At 47.4% G+C, this 22300-nt stretch overlaps 1 protein-coding gene across 4 annotated transcripts in view; it reads right to left on the reverse strand.

The window, feature by feature from the left end:
• LOC119454649 (dermonecrotic toxin SPH) overlaps positions 1-22300 on the reverse strand; it is a 142631-nt gene that overhangs the window by 28675 nt on the left and 91656 nt on the right. For all 4 annotated transcript variants that reach the window (XM_049666939.1, XM_049666938.1, XM_049666937.1 and 1 more), the window contains one exon: positions 2559-2787. In XM_049666939.1, the coding sequence (XP_049522896.1) occupies positions 2559-2787 (229 nt within the window). The remainder of the gene's footprint in view (positions 1-2558; positions 2788-22300) is intronic.

The raw sequence follows: 22300 nt of genomic DNA on the forward strand, positions 1-22300 counted from the left end.
CGTTCACAGTCCACAAGAATGCACGCCCGTCGATGGCTTGAACAACAGATCGAGTGACCAACACATTCTTCTTAAGCGCGTTGTTGTGGTCTGGCTCGACAATTACGCTGCGTGATCCCATCCGGACACGTGAAGTGCACACAGGAACAAACATGGCTGTCCGACCAGGCAGGAACAGATCTTGAGTCAGCGAAAACACGTCGGCTTGATCGGTCTGCAAATCATCAAGTATGGCGATTGGCAACGCGCTCCGTAGTAAAACTTCTTAGTCCCGCAGTCAAGTGTAGCACTGGATGCACGTAGTAAATCTATGTCTAAAATAATATCATGAGTTGCGTGGGCCAAAACAGTGAACTCCGCTCTGAAACTCTGTCCTCCAATCGCAACCAAAACCGAGCAAACGCCAACAGCGCGTAACACTTCACCGCCAACTCCACGAAAAGTTTCTTTATGGTCCCACGCAAACATAACTTTCTGTCCTAAGCGATCTTTGAAGCGCAGGCTCATTATAGAAATAGCGGCACCAGTATCGACAAGAGCAGTAGTATTTACAACGTCTTCACACACACCTTGTTCTTCAGCATAACAACAGACGGAGGAATTGGCGAGTCTGTACGTCCCGCGACCGCACCTCCATCGGCCGCACCAGCTAGTTTCCCAGCTGCGGCGGGGAAGGCGACCGACGACGGCGCGGGAATGGCGAACAGCGCAGTCGGGTCGGCGGCGGTGTAAGGCTGCGCTCGGAGACAGGGGACTCATCGCGCGATTGGTACGACCACTGTTGCCGCAGAGGTTGAACTCCAAATGGCGCGGGCGCGTCTTCGTGCACACGAGCTGAGTACGCCGAAAAACGTGGCGCTCGCTGCGGGCGGCGGCGAGCGTGCAATATGTCCTCGGGAACCGCAGGCGTAGCAGACAGGTCGGTCACGGTTGAAAGTAAATGGAGCAGGTAGGCGTGGTTCCGGGTATGATTCCGTAGGAGCTTGTCGTGGCATCGAGTATTCCGCTGCAACACGTCGTGGTGTTGGGTAGTAGTCCGTTGTAACACGACGGTCTGGTGAGGGCTGACGGCGACTGAGATTTGCCGGGAAGGACGGAAAGCTGGCGTTGGTTAAATGTGGTTCCCCAGATGGCGTTCGGAGCACGCTGCGACGTTCTCGCGACCAGGATGGTGGTGGGTCGGGAATGCCTTCGTCAAACGCGCACTGATAAGCAGCGTCTCCTCCCTGAAGTCGCGCCAGCTCCTCTTGAACCACTCGACGCACGATCGAGGCGATGTCCTCACAGGCAGCGACGTCCATACTGGAAACTGTGGTGACGTTGTCCAAGCGCCCGAACTTGGGTAAGATCCTTCGGGTCTTCAAAGCTTCGAACGCACGACACTGCTGCCTGAATTCGGACGGGCTGTTCAGGTTTTCTTTCGTGATTAGGAAATTGTAGACGTCTTCAGCAATGCCTTTTAAAAGATGTCCTACTTTGTCTTCATCGGACATATTCGCGTTTACAATTCCACAGAGCTTCAATATTTCTTCAATGTACGTTGTACACGTTTCGCCAGGCAATACGGCTCTGCGCGAAAGCGTGTGTTCTGCTTTCTTCTTTTAGGAATTCGAGTCACCAAAGCAGGCTTTCAGTTCCTGGATAAAGGTCTCCCAAGTGGTCAGCACGCGTTCATGATTGTTAAACCAAAGTAGTGCGGTGCCGGCGAAAAAAAAATGCAACGTTCACAAGCTGCGCTTGCGTGCTCCACCCGTTATGGCGGCTTACTCTTTCGTAGTGCCTTAGCCAGTCATCCACGTCTTCATCTGCTTTACCTGAGAATATGCGGGGTTCCGGCGTCCAGTAGCTGGGTGGTCTTGGTCGCTGAGTGACTTGATCGATGCCCTCTTCGTTGGTGCTCGTTGACCGGCCTGCTTGGGCAGTGGCCATGCTTGTTGGCTCTGGTGGTAGTCCGGCCAGGCGCCTGCTTCTTCAAAGACCTTGGAAGACTGGGTTGTCCAGGGCGTTCAGTACCCAGCTTCTCCACCACTTGTTACGGATGAAGAATGGATTTATTTACAGTGAAAAGCGGAGACAAGACATGGGATGGTCCGAAACAACCGATCAGCCCAAAAAAACCTCGCGCCGCTTCTACCTCCTCTTCTACGCTCCTCCTGTGCGGCGTTACAATATTGTTTTACTTGGTTGAACATGGTCTCTAAAAACCGCCGTTTTGCTCGCTTGACTGAAGAACTTTGTTCACATAAATGGAATCCAGTTTTTATACTCTCTGCTAAACAAAATAAACAAAAACTAAAGCGTAAGTGGGCGCATAACTTTTCACTAGTTTTATATCTCCTTTTTCATTAGTCTGCATTAGATTACACTGCCTTCAGATTTCGGGTCAATTAAACCTCATGAGGCATGGCTTATAACGTAACGCAAATATATTGAGCCAAATATTTTGTGATCTTTTATCAGATGTTAGTCAGTCTGAACGCTTTCAGCTGAGAGTTACCATTCTAAAAAACAATAACAAAAACAAATGCGTGGCCATTGTGCCTGCAGTTTTTACGTACTTTATGAAGCGTGTGATAGTTGGATTGTCGTCAACTGTCCACGCGTAAGCTTTGTCAACGTAGCCATTACCGTCGCGGTTCGCCACGATTTCCGGCAGCTGGAAGTTCCCCAGGAAATCCACGAGGCAGTTGGTAATTCCGCCGCCTTGCCAGCGGTGGCCACTGATATCAAGCTGGGCGAATGCTTCACTAATGTCCTCCGGGTGTCGGTACGTGCCAAAGTCAAACCCTGCGATATAGCACGCGTGTATCAATAAACGATTGTGAAATGAATGCTTCAAGACCACGTACAGGTGCGCTGTTGCAAGCTGTAGCCAAAAGGAATGGTTCAGTAACAATTATTAATTTATTTATTTATTTATTTATTTATTTATTTATTTATTTATTTATTTATTTATTTATTTATTTATTTATTTAAAAGTACCTTACAGAGCCCCCGTGGGGCATTGTGTAAGGGGAGCAGTACAAAAATTACTTACTGAAGATTAAAATACATAAACACCTTAACAAAGTAAAATATTCATTAGCGCCGACAGATGCGAATGAATCCATTTGCTCAACAAGTTACACTATAAAAGCAAAGAAGCAACGATAGCTTTCAAAATTGAAAAAAAAAACGAAAACGAAGACGCAACTTAAAATAAAACTAATTTTAATTTAAAGCAAACATTGCTACGGAGAATAAAAACAAGGAACAACGTATCGTTTTCGCATATGAAAAAAAAAAGAAAAAAGAAGAGATGCTTAATCTTTCAACAGGAGTATACGCAAAGGTGATAGTGATTGTGCAAATGCGACACATCAGATTTTTGAGCATAGATATCTTTCGAAATTATGGCAAAGTTTCGCGTCATCTTGTTCTGATACAACGTTATTAGGCAGGTTATTTTACAAAAGGATAGCTTATGGGATAAGTTAAATGCGTCAGTATCACCGTACACCCGCGCTAAGGTAAAGTTGTTACGCAGTCTGCGTGAAGTTAGATGAGCGAGATTATAGTCTACAGAGGGTGTCACGCTGATCGGGATGAATTTGTGGAATAGTGATAAAAGAGCAATGTCACGACGAGCAATATTTGGCTCAAGTGAGAGAGCTTATTTTATTTGGGTTATGCTGGATGGGTATTTGTATTTATGCGCAATGAAGCGACTGGCTCTGTTCTGAATGGCTTCTTACGTGCTGTTAAGATAATGGTGATACGGGGACCAAATTCAGGAAGCAAACACAAGTTGACGATGAATTAAAGCCAGATAAGCCAGTTTACGTACACTGTATGGAGACTTATGTAGGTTACGGCATAGCTAACCTAATGAAGAAGTAGTTTAATTATTCGAAAATGTAGAGAGGTCGGCCGGAAAATAGAGCATCTGGCCTGCTACTCTACGTAAGGGAAGCGGAAGAGGGAAAGAAAGAGGGTTACAATAGGGGATGATAATGGGAGGAACGAGGTGAAAGGACAGATTGCATAAATGTTATCACAAGCATGAGTCCAGGCCCGTGTCGCCTAAAAAAACCTGAAAAAGCACGCATTGCCTCTATCGTCTGCCAACTCGGTGGCCATGCGCCTAGCAAGAGTTCCTCCCACAGTGGTCCATTGTCTAAATGCCTCAAGGTAGTTGCCAATGTCAGTTTTTCGCGCTCATACTCAGGGCACACCACGAGCACATGGTCTATTGTTTCTGCAACACCACACACTGAACAGTCCGGGGAGTCTGTCCGTCCAATGATGGGCAAGTATTTGCGCGTGAAAGCGCCGCCTGATCGCAGTCTGTGTATCAGGCATGTATGAGGGCGTGGAATTCTACGCAGAACAGGAAATTACATTTCGGGATCCAGCCTTTAAGGCGGACGTCTAACCTAATGACCTTGATGCGTTAGCACAGGTGGAAGCGATATGTGAGAACCAAGAAGAACTTGAGGTTAAGTTTGTGCTGGGTACTTGTACTAAGTAGTACTTTCCAAAATGTTGTTAGAGACTTTACTTAGGTGACCAGAGTTATTAAGTTTGCGGATAGAGGTGACTAGTTTGCACTTGGAAATGTTTAAAGTCATTAGCGAGGTTTTACACCACACCAATACATTCCATGTCCTGTTGAAGGTCTAGGTGGTCTCCATCGTTGCAAATTACATGGTAAATAATACTATCATCAGCAAATATGTGCATGCAATATGATGTGTTATCAGGCAAGTCATTAATGTAGATTACAAAAAGTAAACGACCTAGAAGAAAACCAGAGGACCGATGCTAGCGGAAACGTGACAAAGTGATAAAGAAAAGTTATTAACTGCTGTAAAGTTCAGTCATTTTTAGGAAAATACGTAGCCTTGGTAAATTAAGCGAATATAGTTAGCGATGATAGTTTAAAAATCAAGCGACAGAGAGCAGAGTCAAGGAATATGTAACCTGTCTGCACGTTACTGTTCGTGGTAGAATGCAGGTCAGTAGTAAATTCAAATAGATGAGTCTCGCAAGAAAATCTCTTTCGGAACCCATTTAGATTAGAAAAAAAAGCAAAGTGTTAGGCTATAGATAAGAGTAAATATGAGAAGCTATGTTTAGTTTTAGCATATTGCAAAAAGGCATACTCGCCAGGGTGGCTCAGTCAGCTAAGGCATTGTGCTGCTGAGCACGAGATCGCGGGATCGAATCCCGGCAGCGGCGGCTGCATGTCGATGGAGGCGAAATGTAAAAACGCCCGTGTGCTTGCGTTGTATAGTCACGGTGTAAGAGGTAAGTTCTTACACCGTGGTTGTAGTGCACGTTAAAGAACCGCAGGTGATCAAAATTATTCCGGATCCCTCCACTATGGCGTGCCTTATAATCAGAACTGGTTTTGGCACATAAAACCCGAGAAAGAAGAAGAAATAAGAAGCAACAAAGGCATGTCAAGGAAATGGAGCGATAGTTTACAGTTGAATTTTATATTTACTTTTGCGGACTGGCACCGTGGTACCTTCGCTATCGTCCAGTCAGTAGATAACATTCCAGTAATTAGCGATTGCCGAAAGAAGTGGAATAATATTTTGCTCGAGATTGATATAGAGTTCTTTAAAAATGTGCAGTTGTTTTTCTCAGTACCAGAAGAAGAACACATTTCAAGGTTTTCTGTCATTTTAGCAATACTTGGAGTGTAATATAAATGGGTGCCTTGTAAGAGTAATCTTGCTCTAGCATTTTGAAACGAAGGTTATCTTCATTAGTTAAGACAGATTAAAACAATCAGTTGAAATCATATGGGTTATCAGTGTCGCGGATAGGAGTGTTATTCTCATCGTGCAAGGAAATGTAGTTATTGTCACAATCTGAACATGTAACAGCGCAGCTGTTTAAGCCAGCCGTACTTTGTGGTTAATATCAAGAAACTATCATCAGCAATGAAGAAAGAAATAAAATTTGCCGAAGCAGGATTCGAGCCCGCGTACCCACGGTCACAAGGCGAGCGTCGTAACCACTAGGCTATACAGCCACACATCCAGAAAACGCATTTATTGTTGTTGTTGTTGTTGTTGCCTCAAAACATGGCTCGTACAACGCATTTATGCGAACCATATGATTGCGTTCGAGCGTCGTCGTCTTCGTCCACAGCTGGGGCGTTCGCACGCGCTCGTGCTCTGCGAAGTGGAGAAAAGATATTGCGTGCTATGCTCGCGCTATGCTAAAAAGAGAGCGAGCGAGAGAGAGAGAGACGCATTCACGGAGCGGGTCTGCTGGAACGCGCTATCGGTATTACAACGCGGTGTCGGTGTTCAGCTTCGCTATGCAACACGCAGTGACGGTCGTACGTCCGAGAGAATGAGAGAGAGTCCGGTATGCGCGAAAAGAAATGATCATCATCATGAGTAATAAGATGAAAGGTTCGCGCGCATTTCCGGGAAATGCTGGGTTACGATCGCCCAGCTTGGTTGTTTCAAGCATTGTGCGGCCGACTGCAAGGTTGAGCGTTTTTTACAGCACACCATATCTTGAAAGCGATCTGCAACACGGCTCCTACCTTTGCATGCGTTGTGCTTTCGCCACTCAGTTTCCGTTGAAGCAATAGACCGCATGAACCTGCGCCCGCTGCTGCTGGCGCGCTTGCTCACGCCAGCGTTTTGACAGCGGTTGTGTGCGGTCACATAAACAACGCGCACAACTGTTGCCGACGTCGGCTGCGTTTTGCCCGCGTTCCTACGGAGCGCGCGCGGCGTTGGTGACGTGTTTAAGAAGAACGTGCCAACCTTTGCCGTACACCCTATGGCGGTGTACCGTAGGGAGCATAAGGTCACGGTCCCTGTGACCTTATGTCACCAAATAAATGAAACCCACCGGATCATATATATTTCTCATTCTTTAATAGTTCAAATAACCAATTACACCATCACATCATGATGATGATGCGTTCTCGCCGTCTCGGACTTACGGCTGTCACTGCGCGTTGCTTAGCGCAGCTTGCAACACCGACACCGCGTTCCAATGCCGACACCACGTTCCAACTGGAAATACATAATTCCCACCATAGTATATCATCGCTGGTCGTCCATCTCCACCCCAGTGGAAGGGCTAACAGTCTTTTACTCGCATGAACTTCTTCGGGTTAGTCTTAAGGAGTGATTTTAAATCTTGAGAAAAATGCTTAGCGAGAAGCAAAGAAAAAAGCGCTTAAGCTTGCACTCGGCCGCGCGAGGCTTCAAACAGCGAAGCTCGGTGCTTGTAGCCCAGCATTTTCCGGAAGTGCCATCTTATTACTCATGATGATGATAATGTGTTCTCGCCGTCTCGGACTTACGGCTGTCACTGCGCATTGCTTAGCGCAGCTTGCAACACCGACACCACGTTCCAATGCCGACACCGCGTTCCAATGCGTTGTAATGCCGACAATGCGTTCCAGCAGACCCGCTCCGTGAATGCGTCTCTCTCTCTCTCTCGCTCTCACTTTCTTTATCTCTCTCCCGAGCATAGCACGCAAAACCTTTTCTTCGCCTCGCAGAAATTGCCACGAGCGCGTGCGAACGCGCCAGCTGTTAACGAACACGACGACGCTTGAACATAATTTTATCGTTCGCATAAATGCATGTTCTGCAAGCGTAGCTTTATAGCCTAGTTGTTAAGACGCTCGTCTTGTGACCGTGGGTACGCAGGTTCCAATCCCGCCGTGGCAAGTAAGTTTATTTCCCCTTAATTCTTCCTTCATTGCTGGTGATGATAGCTTCTGGATTGTATAGAAAGTAAAAATATCATAAATGCAAGCATAATCACATGCCCAAGCAAAGGGGTTGCGTACGAAAATATAAAAATACAAAACATTCGCCATGGCTTCCTAGTGGTTATGGTATAAAATTATCTGATGCTCTACGATACAGTGTCCCTCATATCACACCTTGAAGGCTAGGAGGGATCGTCATCATCAGCCTATATTTATGTCCACTGCAGGACGAAGGCCTTTCCCTGTGATCTTCAATTACCCCTGTTTTGCGCTAGCTGATTCCATTTTGCGTAAGCAAATTTCTTAACTTCATCACCCCACCTAGTTTTCTGCCGTCCTCGAATGGGCTTCCCTTCTCTTGGTATTCATCCTGTAACTAATGCTCCACCGGTTATTCATCCTACGCATAACGTGGCCTGCCAAGACCAATTTCTTCCTCTTAATGTCAATTAGAATATCGGCTATTCCCGCTTGCTCTCTGATCCACACCGCTCTCTTCCTCTCTCTTAACGTTAGGCCTAACATTTTTCGTTCCATCGCTCTTTGTGCGGTCCTTAACTAGTTCTCGAGCTTCTTTGTTAACCTCCAAGTTTCTGCCCCATATGTTCGGACGGGTAGAATGCAATGATTGAACACTTTTGTTTTCAACGACAGTGGTAAGCTCCCAGTGAGGATTTGGAGATGCCTGCCGTCTGCACTCCAACCGAATTTTATTCTTCTGTAGATTTCTTTATCATGATCAGGGTCCCCTGTGAGTAACTGACCTAGATAAACGCCCACTTCCCCATGGCGCAGACGTGAAATGGATTGGAAGCGAGCAGCTCGTCGACACCGGCAAAAAATAGCACGTAGCACTTATAACCAACATGACAACGTTATTTATCATTTATTTATCGATACTGCCATCCACACTGGGGATTTTAGCAGGGTGGGAAACAATACATATGTAAAGAACACTATAGCATAGGCAACGAACATAATAGAAATCAAGTCAACAAAGCTTGGACATAGCAGTGGCACAGCAAGATAACAAATTTTATAGCGATAGCAATTATATGGACATTCCAAAGCGGATTGCTGCCGTCGCTGTGAGATTCCATATGACGTCAAAAGTGATGAAATCGTCGCCGCGTTCCGGACGCTGTATGTGCGAGTTAAAGGGCCCGAGGGACGCGCGCTTTCACGGGGAGCGAACGCACGGCGGAGAGCAAACGCGCGTTCTGCGCCTTCCTCCCTGAAGAGCTGCAGAATTAAGCGTCTCTTTCCTCATTTACAATCACCATATATAGAGAGCAAACGTGACTTCTTCCATCGCGCAAAAACTCGTGGGGGGACGGGGGGGAGGTGACGTTTAGCTGCGGCGTTACGAGGCGAGAAGGTGGTAAATGCTTCCGACGCAGCTCGACGAGTGTCCCATTCTGATCTCGTCGAAAACCTCCCAGCCGCCCCCAGAGGCACCAGCAACAGTCACCAACGCCGCGCGCGTTCGGTGCGAACGCGGGCAAAACGCCGACGGCGTCGTTAACAGCTCTGCGCGTTGCTGGTGCTGCATGTCCAAGTTTATACTGCTGATAAAACTACTATCCTTACTCCGTATAACTCTCTACTAATTTGCTATCGCATTTGATAGATGCTTGATAGGTGAATTGATAGGTGATTTGCTATCGCAATTTCGGGTTAAACTGCGTCAATTTTTTACTCAATACTTCAAACATACGCTGAACGGGATTTGATTTTAAAACTTGGTCATTGGTTAGAGGATTCCATTCAACCACTGTTCGTAGAAAGAAGAAATACTTAAAACAATTAATGTGTGCACTAAATCGTGTTATTGTTCGGCTATGTCAATGTCTAGTTGCATAACCAGATGAAAAGCTAATTATACCCGTGAGATCGGTCTTATAATGACTGTCGATTAGTTGAAAAGGGAATATTAGTCGTGACACATGGTTTATTTGCATTAATGACGGAAGATTTGCTTTTGTTAAGAGGTCTGTCACTGAAGTGCGTCTGAAGCTGTTATAAATGAAACGATCTGCTTTTCATTGCAACATTTCTATCTTGTTAGTGTCAGTTTTAGTAAAAGGGTCTCAATTTACACATGAATAGTCTAGCATCAGCAGAATTACAGCTTTATATGTGAGTAGGCGTACAGTGGGAGTAGAAAGTTGCAAAGCCCTCCTTAAAAAAAGAAGCTTGCGCTTAGAATTAGCTACTACATATTCAAGGTGCTTAATCCAAGTAAGGTCATTTGTGATCCGGAGTCCGAGATACTTATAATGTGTTACTTCGGAAGGAACTATGTTATTATTACCGTACGGAAACGTTAGTTTATGCTTCTTATGTGAATTGGACATAAAACAGTTTTCTCGAAATTAATCGACATTTGCCACGCATCGGACCAGTCGACAATTTGTCGAAAAGCTTCGTTCAGCAACTCCTGGTCAGTAATATTGTCTGTTTCTGAGTACAATACACAGTCATCAGCATAAAACTTAACCATAACTTAACCATAACTTAACCATAAAAGAGGTCCAAGGACCGAGCTCTGTGGAGCACCAGAGTCTACTGGAAGTTATTGAGAAGAATGATCATTAAAAATATCAAATTGTTCTTTGCCATCAAGGTATGGTGTGGGCCAAATAGTTAGTCGGAAGTTTTTCAGTAACTTGCTCAATTTGTAGAGTAGTTTTTTGTTAGAGACCTTGTCGAGAGCCTTTTAAAAGTCCATGAAAATAGTGTCTATTTGTTTCGCATTGTTAATTGCTTTCGCAAAGTCGTGCACTCTTAAAACCAATTGGGTAATATTAAAGTAGCCTTTTCTGAATCGTGTTGATGCTTTGTTAGTATATTATTGTTGTCCAAAAATTCGGAGATGTGATCATGAATTACGTGCCTTAAAAGTTTACATACCGTAGATGTTAAAGAAATTGCATGGTAGTTTTGAATGCAGTGCTTTTTTTCTGTTTTCTGTAGTGGCTTCACTCTGGTTGTCCTCCATTCACTCGGTACTTGTTCCTCGTACAATGACCTTGTGAACAGAACGTGAAAGTACTTTGATGTCCATTACGCATATCGTTTTAAAAAAAGTTGCAGTGGCTTAGCTCGGCTATGCCAGGATATACGTAGCGTTAGCAAAGGTTAAGCTGATTATTCTTAGCTTATTCTTAAGATTATTCTTAAGATAAGATTATTCTTATGAGTCAAGCTTCTCCGTTCTTCTGCGCTGTTGAGCAGCATTTGTGCTCTCCTTTTCCATGGCTATACCTCACTGGCAAACGCCAGTCAGAAGCGCAGCGGCTCCAGCGCAGTGTCAGACGGCGACTGCACAGCGAGCGCGCGCCGGCGCCAGTGCGTCTACCACGGCTACGACGTCACTCCTCTGGAATGCGCAGACCGGCGGCGGTGAGTCGCGCGCGGCGGCGGCGGAGTGCGCGAGAGGTGCCGGCTCCGGTGGCTCCGGTGCGCAAGCCGTGTGACATCACTGATCCTTGCGCATGTGCAGCACGGCTCTTGATGTGCCGCGCGAAACGGGCTTGGCTAGGCCAGTGTAGCTAACGCTACAAAATGTGTTTGGAATCTTGTCCGGGCTAGAAGATTTTTTGGTGTTCAGTTGTAAAAGCATGTTTAGTATACCTGGATTGCTTATTTGAACATCGGGTATAGGCGGCACAGACATTTCGAGAGGTGGCAGTACATCATTATCATTTGTATAGATGGACAAAGTGTTTGTTAAACGCATTTGCTATTTCTTTGTTTTCGTGAACTACTTACCATCAGCATGATATACGACACATTCTTTGGAGGTCGGAGAAATAGAACGCCAAAATTTCTCTGGAGCAGTCTTTATGAAACTTGGTAGCGATTCACCATAGTACCATTGTTTATCGGCATGCACTTGATTTTTAAGCTGAGAGGAAATGGCGTTGATCTTTTGTTTTACCGACTGCACGTTTTCGATTTTTTATTTTTTTCTTGACACGTTTCAGTTTCCTTTGGAGCTGGAATGTCTCGCGGGAGATCCAGGGACTATTGCGATTTTTCTTTTTAATTGACAATGGAACAAAGCGATCAATGCGCTCTTTAACTATTTTTTAAACCTGCACCACATCGACACTACTTCTACCGTGCTACTTGAAAAGTCGTCAAAATTAGGCGAAAGTATATCAATAATTGATACACCATCGGCTTGAGAGAAGTTTCGGTAAGATGAACATTTAGATTTCTTATCTAATGCGGTGTCTGCCGCGGTGAGTAGTACAGCCACTTGATCCGATATGTCAGGTACTATCTCGCAATTAGTTTTGGCACTGATTGATCCGCTGACAAAAAAAAAAGGTCAAGCATTGACTGAGAACTGCCTTGAAATCGTATGCTTTGTTCCACAATTTGGAATAAGTCAACGGCAAAAGCAATGTCCAGCACAGCTTCCCCTAGAGGGTCATGTTCTTTAAGTGATAATGTTGCCCAGTCTACATTAGGCAAATTAAAATCTCCTGATAGCATAATACGATTACCGGGTTTTACATTCCTATACAAAAGTTGCCTTAGCTCGTCAAATACGCCAATGGTAGAATTAGGGGGTTGGTACATTGCTGCAATACCATATCTAATATTTGCATAGTAAGGTGTACAGAAAATACACTCTTCATTGGGTATTTCGGAATTGGGTAATTCGCAAGGATGATTTAAAAAGTATGCTAACACCCCCACCTCTACCATCACGGTATTTTCGATATGCCAGTGGGAACGAACTCACTGTCAAACACAGTGTCATTAAGCCAAGTCTCAGTCAAGACTGCTATATCTGGGTTGTGCAAGAGCAGAAGAGCCTCCAACTGAGTGGTCTTCTTGGGTATACTCCTACAATTGACATTTAATGCTTTGAGGCTCCGAGATGTCTGAGTCAAAAGTCAGTTTCAATTTTTTAAGCCTGTAGCGAGAACCCTTTGATTCGTCCCAACCAAATAAGATGCTATCAATGCTTAGTTTGTCGAAAATTAGATTTACCTTGGCTCCGTCTGCTCTCTTTCTCTCAACTTTTCCACAGTTGTTTAAGTATTTCCCGAACTCGCTTTCAATAGTCCTCGGCTATCGATATTCCGGAGCCTTTGAGCTTGTGACATGATCGTAATATTGACATTTTTTCACGAAAGTCGAGGAGTTTCAGATTGGCTGGTCGCACCCTGCCTGCTTGTTATTACCCAGTCTATGGCATCTTTCGACGCCACTCACCGTCATACCAAATTTTTTCTGAGAAACATCATCGGTTACTTTCATTTCCAGTTCCTGACCAGACTACATGCTGTTTTCCTCTATACCATAAATGATCAGGTTATTTCTCCTGCCTCTGTTTTCCAAGTTGTCCATCTGGTTCCTAACTGAAGTGAGCTGCCCCTGAAGTTTTGATATTGCGGCTTCCATATCTTGTACCTTCGTGGCTAAGACTTTCAAGATGTATAACTGTCTCTCAATACCGTCAATCCGCTGAGTTAAAGAGGAAAGTTTGTCCTCTATCTTGTTCTTAAATACCTGCAGGCACACCATTGTAGAATTCATCTTGCTCTGTCCAGATAGTAATTCCACAAGCATCTCTTTTTCTGTCGGACCAGGATTTGATTCAATATCACCGCAAGACAACAGATCTTTTGATAATGAAAAAACAGAAGACAGACAGCTCTTAACACCCAGTGGGCAGGGTAGCAGCACTAAAAACGGTCGTCACTTCGGTAGTAATGTTCACATTTAAAATCACTATCCTGCAGCGCAAGGCAAAAAGGATTGCTCAGCATGTTGTCTGCTGCTGCCATGCCCACTGGCAAAGAACGGCTCCAGTGGTAGTCTTATAGTTGTTAGAAGTGCCACGTGACATGACGTCACCGATGTCGTCAAAGTATAGTCCCTGATAGCCAGTGATGATCCCGTCCCGAGATGACACCGTCGTAGAGCAGTGTCACTGATACAGCATCAAATTCTTGAAAATGGTCGCCACGTGTCAGTTGATGAAAATCATGCCGCGCCAGCAGAGCTCTGAGAAAGACCTGATGCTCTATTCTCGACACGCATGGCGGCTGCACGGCTGCCATTATCCGCCATGTTGACTCTCATTGGCTGTCGAGAGGTCGCGTGCTTTTAAATTTGTGCCGGGAAACGGAAGTGTTGCAAAATGCAATTTTGCGTTTTCATCAGAATGACGAAACGTGACGTGGAGCTGCAATTTTTATCGACTAATACTTTTTTATGGTCCTTGGCACCTATATTGCAACTTTAGCGCTTTAAAAAGAAAGTGGACGGTAGCGTGCACAAACCCGTGCAATGCATCTGCGTTTTCGCGAATATGTGGTCCTACCTTGCGATTTTTTTTATCTCGTCTTTCAACATAACCTTCAGGCGCCACACAGTACATATTGTAATGGGGTTTATTGACGACTCAGAAACGCGACCGTCTCAGTCGAGCGTCGGACACCGAGAGCGCGAGCCCGTCTTCGTCGGCGGGCCGATGATGATAGTGCGTCCACAGGGCGCGCCAGTCACACAGGGCGCCAGTCTTCTTCGCTACAACTGCCCCCTGGAGAAGAAGGAGCCATCCTGGCGACTCAAGGAGAGGAGAGGACAAGGGGGTCGTAATAGGGTTTAAGTTTCTGGACATGGACTGTCTCACGTCCACGACGCCTCAAGTCAGTAGATGGCGTTAGCGGCTCGACGACGTAGTTGACCGGCGTCGTCTGTTCAACGATGCGGTAGGGACCGTGGTATTGAGCGAGGAGCTTAGAGCATAGACCAGGGGTGCTTGAAGGTATCCACAGCCAGACTAGTGAGTCCGGCTGGTAGGCGCAGGGAGGTCGGTCATCATCGCGACGGAATTTTTGGAGACTCTGGTCTTCCGCCGTGAACGAACGGGCCAGCTGACGGCATTCCTCGGCATACTTGGAGGCTTCAGACAGAGGCGTGCCCTCTGATGGGTCAGGCCGGTAGAGGAGAATGGTGTCGAGCGTACATGTAGGTTCACGGCCATATACGAGAAAGAATGGCGAAAATCCCGTTGTGGCCTGTGAAGCGGTATTATAGGCGTACGTAACATATGGCAAAACGAGGTCCCAGTTGGTATGATCCGATGCCATGTACATGGATAGCATGTCGCCCAAAGTACGATTAAACCGTTCTATTATGCCGTTCGTTTGCGGATGATAAGCTGTACTGGTGCGATGGACGGTATGGCACGCGGTCAGAAGGGCGTTAAGAACTTCGGAAAGAAACGCACGCCCTCTGTCACTAAGAAGTTCCCGCGGTGCCCCATGACGCAATATTAAGTGATGCAGTAGGAAGGACGCAATGTCGCGGGCTGTCGCTGTTTGCAGTGCCGCAGTTTCTGCATAGCGGGTGAGGTGGTCGACAGCGACAATAATCCAGCGATTGCCAGCTGATGTGCAGGGAAGAGGGCCGTAGAGATCGATGCCGACGCGGTCGAATGGTCGGGACGGACAAGGAATGGGCTGTAAAGGACCAAAAGAACGAGGAGCAGGAAGCTTGCGTCGTTGGCACGCTGTGCACGAGCGAATGTACTTTCGCACAAAGGAGGAAATAAGAGAAAGGCAGAAGGCAGGGAGGTTAACCAGAATAACGTCCGGTTGGCTACCCTACACCGGGGGAATGGGAAGAGGGAACACAAAGATGACAGGGAGAGAGAGGAGGGAAGGAAAGAAGAGAAATGAGCGGTTAGTTCGCTGACGCGTGTGTTAGTGCACTAATAGTCACAGACGTTGACACAAGCCCGTCGTCCTCAAGAAGCAGAAAAGTGCCTTCACCGCTTTATGGGCCGACGAGCGATGGGGGCGGTGTTCCAGCAGCACCTGCACGGAAAGCGTCCGATCGTCCAGTTTTTTTAGCGCGTTAGCAAGATCTTGTCTTTCTTGAGCATATCGTGGACAGTGGCACAGCAGGTGGTCAATAGTTTCGTCGGTGCCGCAGACCTCGCATGCTGCACTGTCCGTCACTCCAATTAATGTAGAGTATGCCTTTGTAAAGGCAACTCCTAACCAAAGGCGACAGAGAAGCGAAGCTTCACGTCGAGGAAGTCCGAATGGAGGTCGGAGTTGCAGTGACGGGTTTAATTGATGCAGTCGTGTTAATCGTAAGTTTGGCGAGTTCCACTCGGTCAGTGAGAGACTGCGTGCCAGGTGTCGAAGCTGCCTTGCGGCGTCTGTCCTCGAAAGTGGAATTGGAACGCGGAGCTCTTCTTGGTGTGATGTGCGAGCAGCGTTGTCTGCGGAATCATTGCCACTGATTCCACAATGACCAGGTACCCATTGAAATACGACCTCGTGGCCTTTTTGTTGGACGTGATGGTGAAGTTTCACTGTTTCGTATGTCAACTGTTCATGACAGCCGCGTCGGAGAACTGACTGCACGCACTGTAATGCTGGTTTTGAGTCTGAAAACACAGCCCATTTTGTAGGTCTTTCAGAGTCAATGAATTCTAGTGCACGACGCAGAGCCGTTAGTTCTGCTGCCGTTGAGGTCGTGACATGCGATGTCTTGAACCGCAGTGTTATTCCTCGCGTTGGTATAACCACCGCACCACCAGAACTGGACGACGTAGTCGATCCATCGGTATAGATGTGCACGTGGTTGCTGTACTTTTCATGCAAGAGGAGTAAGCTCAGTTGTTTTAGAGCAGGGGTCGATACATCTGATTTCTTCTGTAGTCCTGGAATCGTTATATGTACTTGTGGACGGCTCAAACACCACGGAGGAAGCACTGGCTTGGCCGCAGGTGCGTACCCTGAAGTAAACGATGCACGATGTGCACTGACAGTAGCGCTAAATGTCGAGCAGGTCCTTTCAGCAGTGAGGCTCGCCAGGTGGTGGGAAGGGGTCCTAGCATAGTGTCTGAGATGCGTACGCATTGTCTCAACGGCAATGTGCGTCGTGATTGGGTAATCCTGGGCAATGGCAATGGTTTCAGCCGTTGACGCACTGCGTGGTAGGCCAAGACATATCTTAAGGGCTTGGGCTTGAATGCTTTGAATCATGCGGAGGTTAGTCTTGCAGGTGTTGGATATTGCAGGCAGGCTGTACCGAAAGAATCCAACGAACAGCACCATGTACAGCTGTAACATACCTTGTATGGATACTCCATAACTTTTTCCTGCAAGGAACCTGAACAGGTGACAGATAGCAGACAGCCGCTTTTTCACGTAATTCACGTGCGGAGTCCAAGACAGGTCTCTGTCAATTACGACTCCCAGGAACCTGTGACTTCTGCTGTATGGTATAGGTTGTCCGTTAATTGATATTCCGTAAGCAGACATTGGCTTCCTGGTGAATGCCACCATTGCGCACTTTCCACATGAAATTTCAAGACCCGCCGGGGTGGCTCAGTCAGCTAAGGCGTTGCGCTGCTGAGCCCGAGGTCGCGGGATCGAATCCCGGCCCCGGCGGCCGCATTTCGATGGAGGCGAAATGCAAAAACGCCCGTGTGCTTGCGTTGTAGTGCACGTTAAAGAACCCCAGGTGGTCGAAATTATTCCGGAGCCCTCCACTACGGCGTGCCTCATAATCAGAACTGGTTTTGGCACGTAAAACCCCAGAAAGAAGAAGAAGAATGAAATTTCAAGTCCTTGTTGACGAAGGTAGCAAGATGTCATTGTGGCTGCCTTCTGAAGCCGAGCGCGAAGCTGAAGTCGTGTTACACCTGATGCCCAAATGCAGATGTCGTCCGCATAGATGGAAAGTTGTACGGTGCTTGGCAGGTTGTCAACTAATCCAATGAGGGTTAGATTGAAAAGCGTCGGGCTAAGCACTCCGCCTTGAGGCACTCCTCGGCTACCGTAATGCTCGGATGTCGGGCCATTTTCAGTGTGCACGTAGAATGATCTTCTCTGTAAGTAGCTGCGCACCCACATATGTATCTTACCACCAAGTCCTACTGCTTCTAACGCGCCGAGGATGGCTTCATGGGTGACATTATCGTAAGCCCCTTTAACGTTCGCACAAAATTATACATGCCACGCCAATAAAAGCGGGAGTGAAGCCTGGCGTAAGTCTTGAAGAGGCCGGCATGGGCGCATTGCGGGTCTGAATGGAGAGCGGAGCATACATCTGTGCGCAGATGGCGGGAACGACGATCAACCATTTGCGACCGTCGCAAGCGTAATTTCGACGATAGAGAACACCATCCCGCAACTCGAAATGAGAAGCGTGGCAGCGGATAGCGCGTGAAGGGCGTGTTGTTGAAGTGTCAGAACTGCAATCCATAAGTGCCGCAATCCACGGATCTTTGCGTTGCTCCACAGCCATGTTGACGGGCACAGGCGACGAAAACGCCGATTCGATGGCTGTAATGCAAGTCATTTCACTTGGTGTACGCGACCGAGAGAGGGCATCCGCGTCGGTGTGTTTACGGCCAGACCGGTAAATGACGCGTATGTCGAAGTCTTGTAACCGTAGAGACCATCGCGCAAGGCGGCCTGACGGATCCTTTAAAGTCGATAACCAAGATAGAGCATGGTAATCTGTAACGACGTCGAAGGGGCGGCCGTACAGGTAGGGTCGGAATTTTCCAAGGGCCGAGATGATAGCCAGGCACTCCTTTTAAGTGACGGAGTAGTTAGATTCCGCTTTCGTTAGTGTTCGGCTGGCGTAGGCTACTACGTATTCATCATGCCCACTTTTTCGCTGTGCAAGCATGGCACCAAGTCCTACGCCACTGGCGTCGGTGTGGACTTCCGTGGGGGCCGTGGGGTCGAAATGGCGCAGTACGGGAGGCGAAGTGAGCAAACGCCGCATGGTTTCAAACGCATCGTCGCAAGCTGTGGTCCAAGTAGAAAGTCGTGTGTCGCCGCGAAGCAGCTGAGTCAACGGAGCAATGATGGAAGCGAATTCCGGATAAAGCGACGAAAGTAGCAGCAGAGCCCGATAAAGCTCCGAAGTTCTTTCAGGGACGTGGGCTTCGGGAACTCGGCGATGGCGTGAAGTTTCGAAGGATCAGGGAGTATGCCATCTTTCGATACGACGTGCCCGAGTATAGCAAGCTGCTGGGCTCCAAAGCGACATTTCTTCAAGTTGAGTTGGAGGCCTGCCTCGGTGATGCACTGTAGGACTTGTTCGAGACGGTACAGATGTGTGGGAAAATCTACAGAAAAGACGACAACATCATCAAGGTAACATAGGCATGTCTTCCATTTGAGCCCACGAAGCAGCTTGTCCATCATTCGTTCGAATGTAGCAGGGGCATTGCAAAGCCCAAACGGCATAACGTTAAATTCATATAGGCCATCTGGGGTCACGAAGGCTGTCTTCGGGCGATCGGCAGGATCCATAGGCACTTGCCAATAGCCTGAGCGTAAATCGAACGAAGAAAAATACTCCGCGCCTTGCAAACAATCCAGAGCATCGTCGATGCGCGGTAAAGGGTAGACGTCTTTGCGAGTTATCTTATTAAGACGGCGGTAGTCAACGCAAAATCGAATTGAGCCATCTTTTTTCTTAACCAGGACTACAGGCGACGCCCAGGGACTATTAGAAGGTTGAACCACTCCACGCTCAAGCATTTCGCTTACTTGGTTTTCAATAACATGGCGCTCCGCGCGTGATACACGATAAGTCCTCTGGCGCAGTGGTGCGTGGGTGCCGGTGTCGATCTCGTGACGTACAGTCGATGTGCGGCCTAATGGGGCGTGTTGACAGTCGAACGTATATTGGTATTTCCGTAGAAGGCTGAGAAGCTGCGAACGCTGCGTAGGGCTCAAGAGGGCATCCACTGAACTATGGAAGACGTCGTGCCTAGGCTGGGAACAATGCAAGCTATAAGTCAACGAGTGCACGTCTGAACAGGTGTCGTCAAGAGGCGCGTCAAAGATGGCAACCGAGTCGGCAGACTGAAGACGTCCAAGGCACTCGCCACGACGTAAGACGAGGGGCGTGGCCTTAGCGTTGGAAACGAGTAGTCTCGTGCAGCCACACTGACAGTTAAGACAGCGAAGGGAAGGGAACATTGTCGGCGAACAAAAATGTCCGATGGGACAAACAGGGCAGTAGTGTCAGTGGTGAAAGTAGAGCAGGCATGCGCAATCACCGAAGAGTGCGGAGGGATCGTAGTGTCTTCTGTAACGACCAGTTTGTCGCCGAGATCGTCAAGTTCATGTGAGCGGGTGTCGGGAAGCGGAGAAAATTCAATTTCGGCGCGAGAACAATCAATGACGGCCTGATGATCGGAAAGGAAGTCCCACCCCAAGATGACGTCGTATGAACAGGATGAAAGGACGACGAACTCGACTGTATACGTGTATCCTTGAATGACGATGCGGGCGGTACATGCGGCAACAGGGGTAATGCACTGGGAACTTGCAGTCCGGAGTGACAGCGCAGATAAGGGCGTCATTACTTTTCGAAGCTTGCGGCAAAGTTCTTCCGTAACTACTGAAACGGCGGCGCCTGTGTCGACTAATGCCAGTGTGACGACTCCTTCAATAGATACTTCGATTACGTTCGTCGGAAGAGAGCGAGGCCTTGTGTGGTTCGACTGGAACGCAGTTCTCGCCTCTTGAACTGCGGTAGCTAGTTTTCCTGCTCCGATGGGGCCGGACGCCGCCGCATGGGGGAAAGTGAGCGGCGACGAGGGGATGGCGAGCGACGATCACGGGCAGAAGGAATGACGTTGCGCGTGGACGGCAAGTGCGAATCACGTGGCGGTGAGAAGGACGAAGCTGGCGAAACGTAGGAGGAGACAGGTTGGTCATGACCTTGAAGCCATAATCGACGGCGACAGAGCCGTGCCACGTGACCAGGGATACCACAGAAGAAGCACACGGGGCGATTGTCGGGTGTACGCCAGGGTCCCGTGCTAGCTGGTGATCTGGTGGCGTACACTGGAGGGATTGGACGTGGCGGTGCAGCAAACGGTGGCGCTGAAAAAGTCGATGGGGGTTGCCGTGCTGCAACCTCGGCGTAGCTGAGAGGTACAGACAATGGTGGCGCTGCACGAGGAGACTGGCGTACACTGGACCCTGGCGTGTATTGGCACGGGACCCTGGCGTGTATTGGGGGAACTACAGAATGGGTTCAGGCCAGGCAGACGCTTAGAAGACAATATGTTTGTACTAACTCAGTGCATAGAGATTTCAGTAGCTCAGAAAAGACCTTTATGGGTAGCATTTCTAGATATTAAAGGAGCTTATGACAACGTAGACAGGGAATTGTTGTGGGATATTCTTCAATACGAAGGCATAGATGACGATTTCGTGGAGCTGCTGAGGGAGATATATCGAGACAACCAAGTACAAGTGGCATGGGAAGGCCGAAAAGGAAATGAAATGGTGAGAATTCACCAAGGATTGAAGCAAGGATGCCCTCTGTCACCATTGTTGTTCACGCTTTACGTCAAGGGCATAGAAAGACTACTGGAAAACAGCGAATTAGGTTTTGATTTATCCTACATGCGTAATGGACAAATGGTGCAACAGAAGGCCCCTGGATTGATGTACGCAGACGACATTGTGCTACTAGCGGACAATAAAAAAGATTTACAGATACTTGCGAATATCTGTGGGAACGCAGCGACAAATCTAGGCCTTAAGTTTAGCACAGAGAAATCAGGGATTATGATCTTTAATGAACACACGAGTAACTTCGTGGTGTCAATTCAACAGCAAGTAATACCCATAGTGAAGCAATATAAGTACCTCGGTGTACACATAAACGAAGGAAAGAATTACTCAAGCAACCACCAAGATAATCTGAAAATAAAGGGGAAGCGGAATGCAGCATTAATGAAACACAGAGCACTGTGGGGCCACAATAAGTATGAGGTGGTGCGTGGAATCTGGAAAGGAGTAATGGTGCCAGCGCTAACATTCGCAAATGCCATTATATGCTTAAAATCGGATATATTGGCGGGTTTAGAAGTTAACCAAAGATCAGTAGGCCGGTTGGCTTTGGGAGCACACGGTAATACGACAAATGAGGCAGTGCATGGAGACATGGGTTGGGCCTCTTTTGAAGTCAGAGAAGCACAAAGCAAAATTAGTTTTGAAGAAAGGCTCAGGAACATGGATGAAAATAAATGGGCGGCTAAAGTGCACAAGTATCTCTACATGAAAAGCGTGGACACAGAATGGAGGAAGAGGTCAAGGAAGTTGGCAACCAAATACAGGATAATCGAAACTGTAAATAGACAACCAGGGTCATCAGAAAGAAAGTGAGAGAAATAGAGACCGTGAATTGGATGCAAAGAATGGAAACGAAAAGGACAATGGAGATTTACAAGAATGAGAAGAAAGAAATTAGAAGGGAAAATCTGTACGATAACACAAAGGGCAGTGCCTTGCTATTTGAGGCTCGAGCCGGTTGCCTAAGGACGAAAACATATCGGAACAAATATTCGGAACTAGATGAGACATGTGTATGCTGCAGTAAAGATCCAGAGACCACTCAGCACATCCTAATGGAATGCGACGGGATCAACCCAGCGAGAACCGTAGGTAACGTGCAACTCCCAGAAGCGCTTGGGTTTAAAGTGGAAGGAAACATAAACAGATCAGCCGTAGAGATCAGCAAGAG

This window comes from Dermacentor silvarum, chromosome 5, assembly GCF_013339745.2.
Source record: "Dermacentor silvarum isolate Dsil-2018 chromosome 5, BIME_Dsil_1.4, whole genome shotgun sequence".
NCBI classification, from domain to species: Eukaryota; Metazoa; Arthropoda; class Arachnida; order Ixodida; family Ixodidae; genus Dermacentor; species Dermacentor silvarum.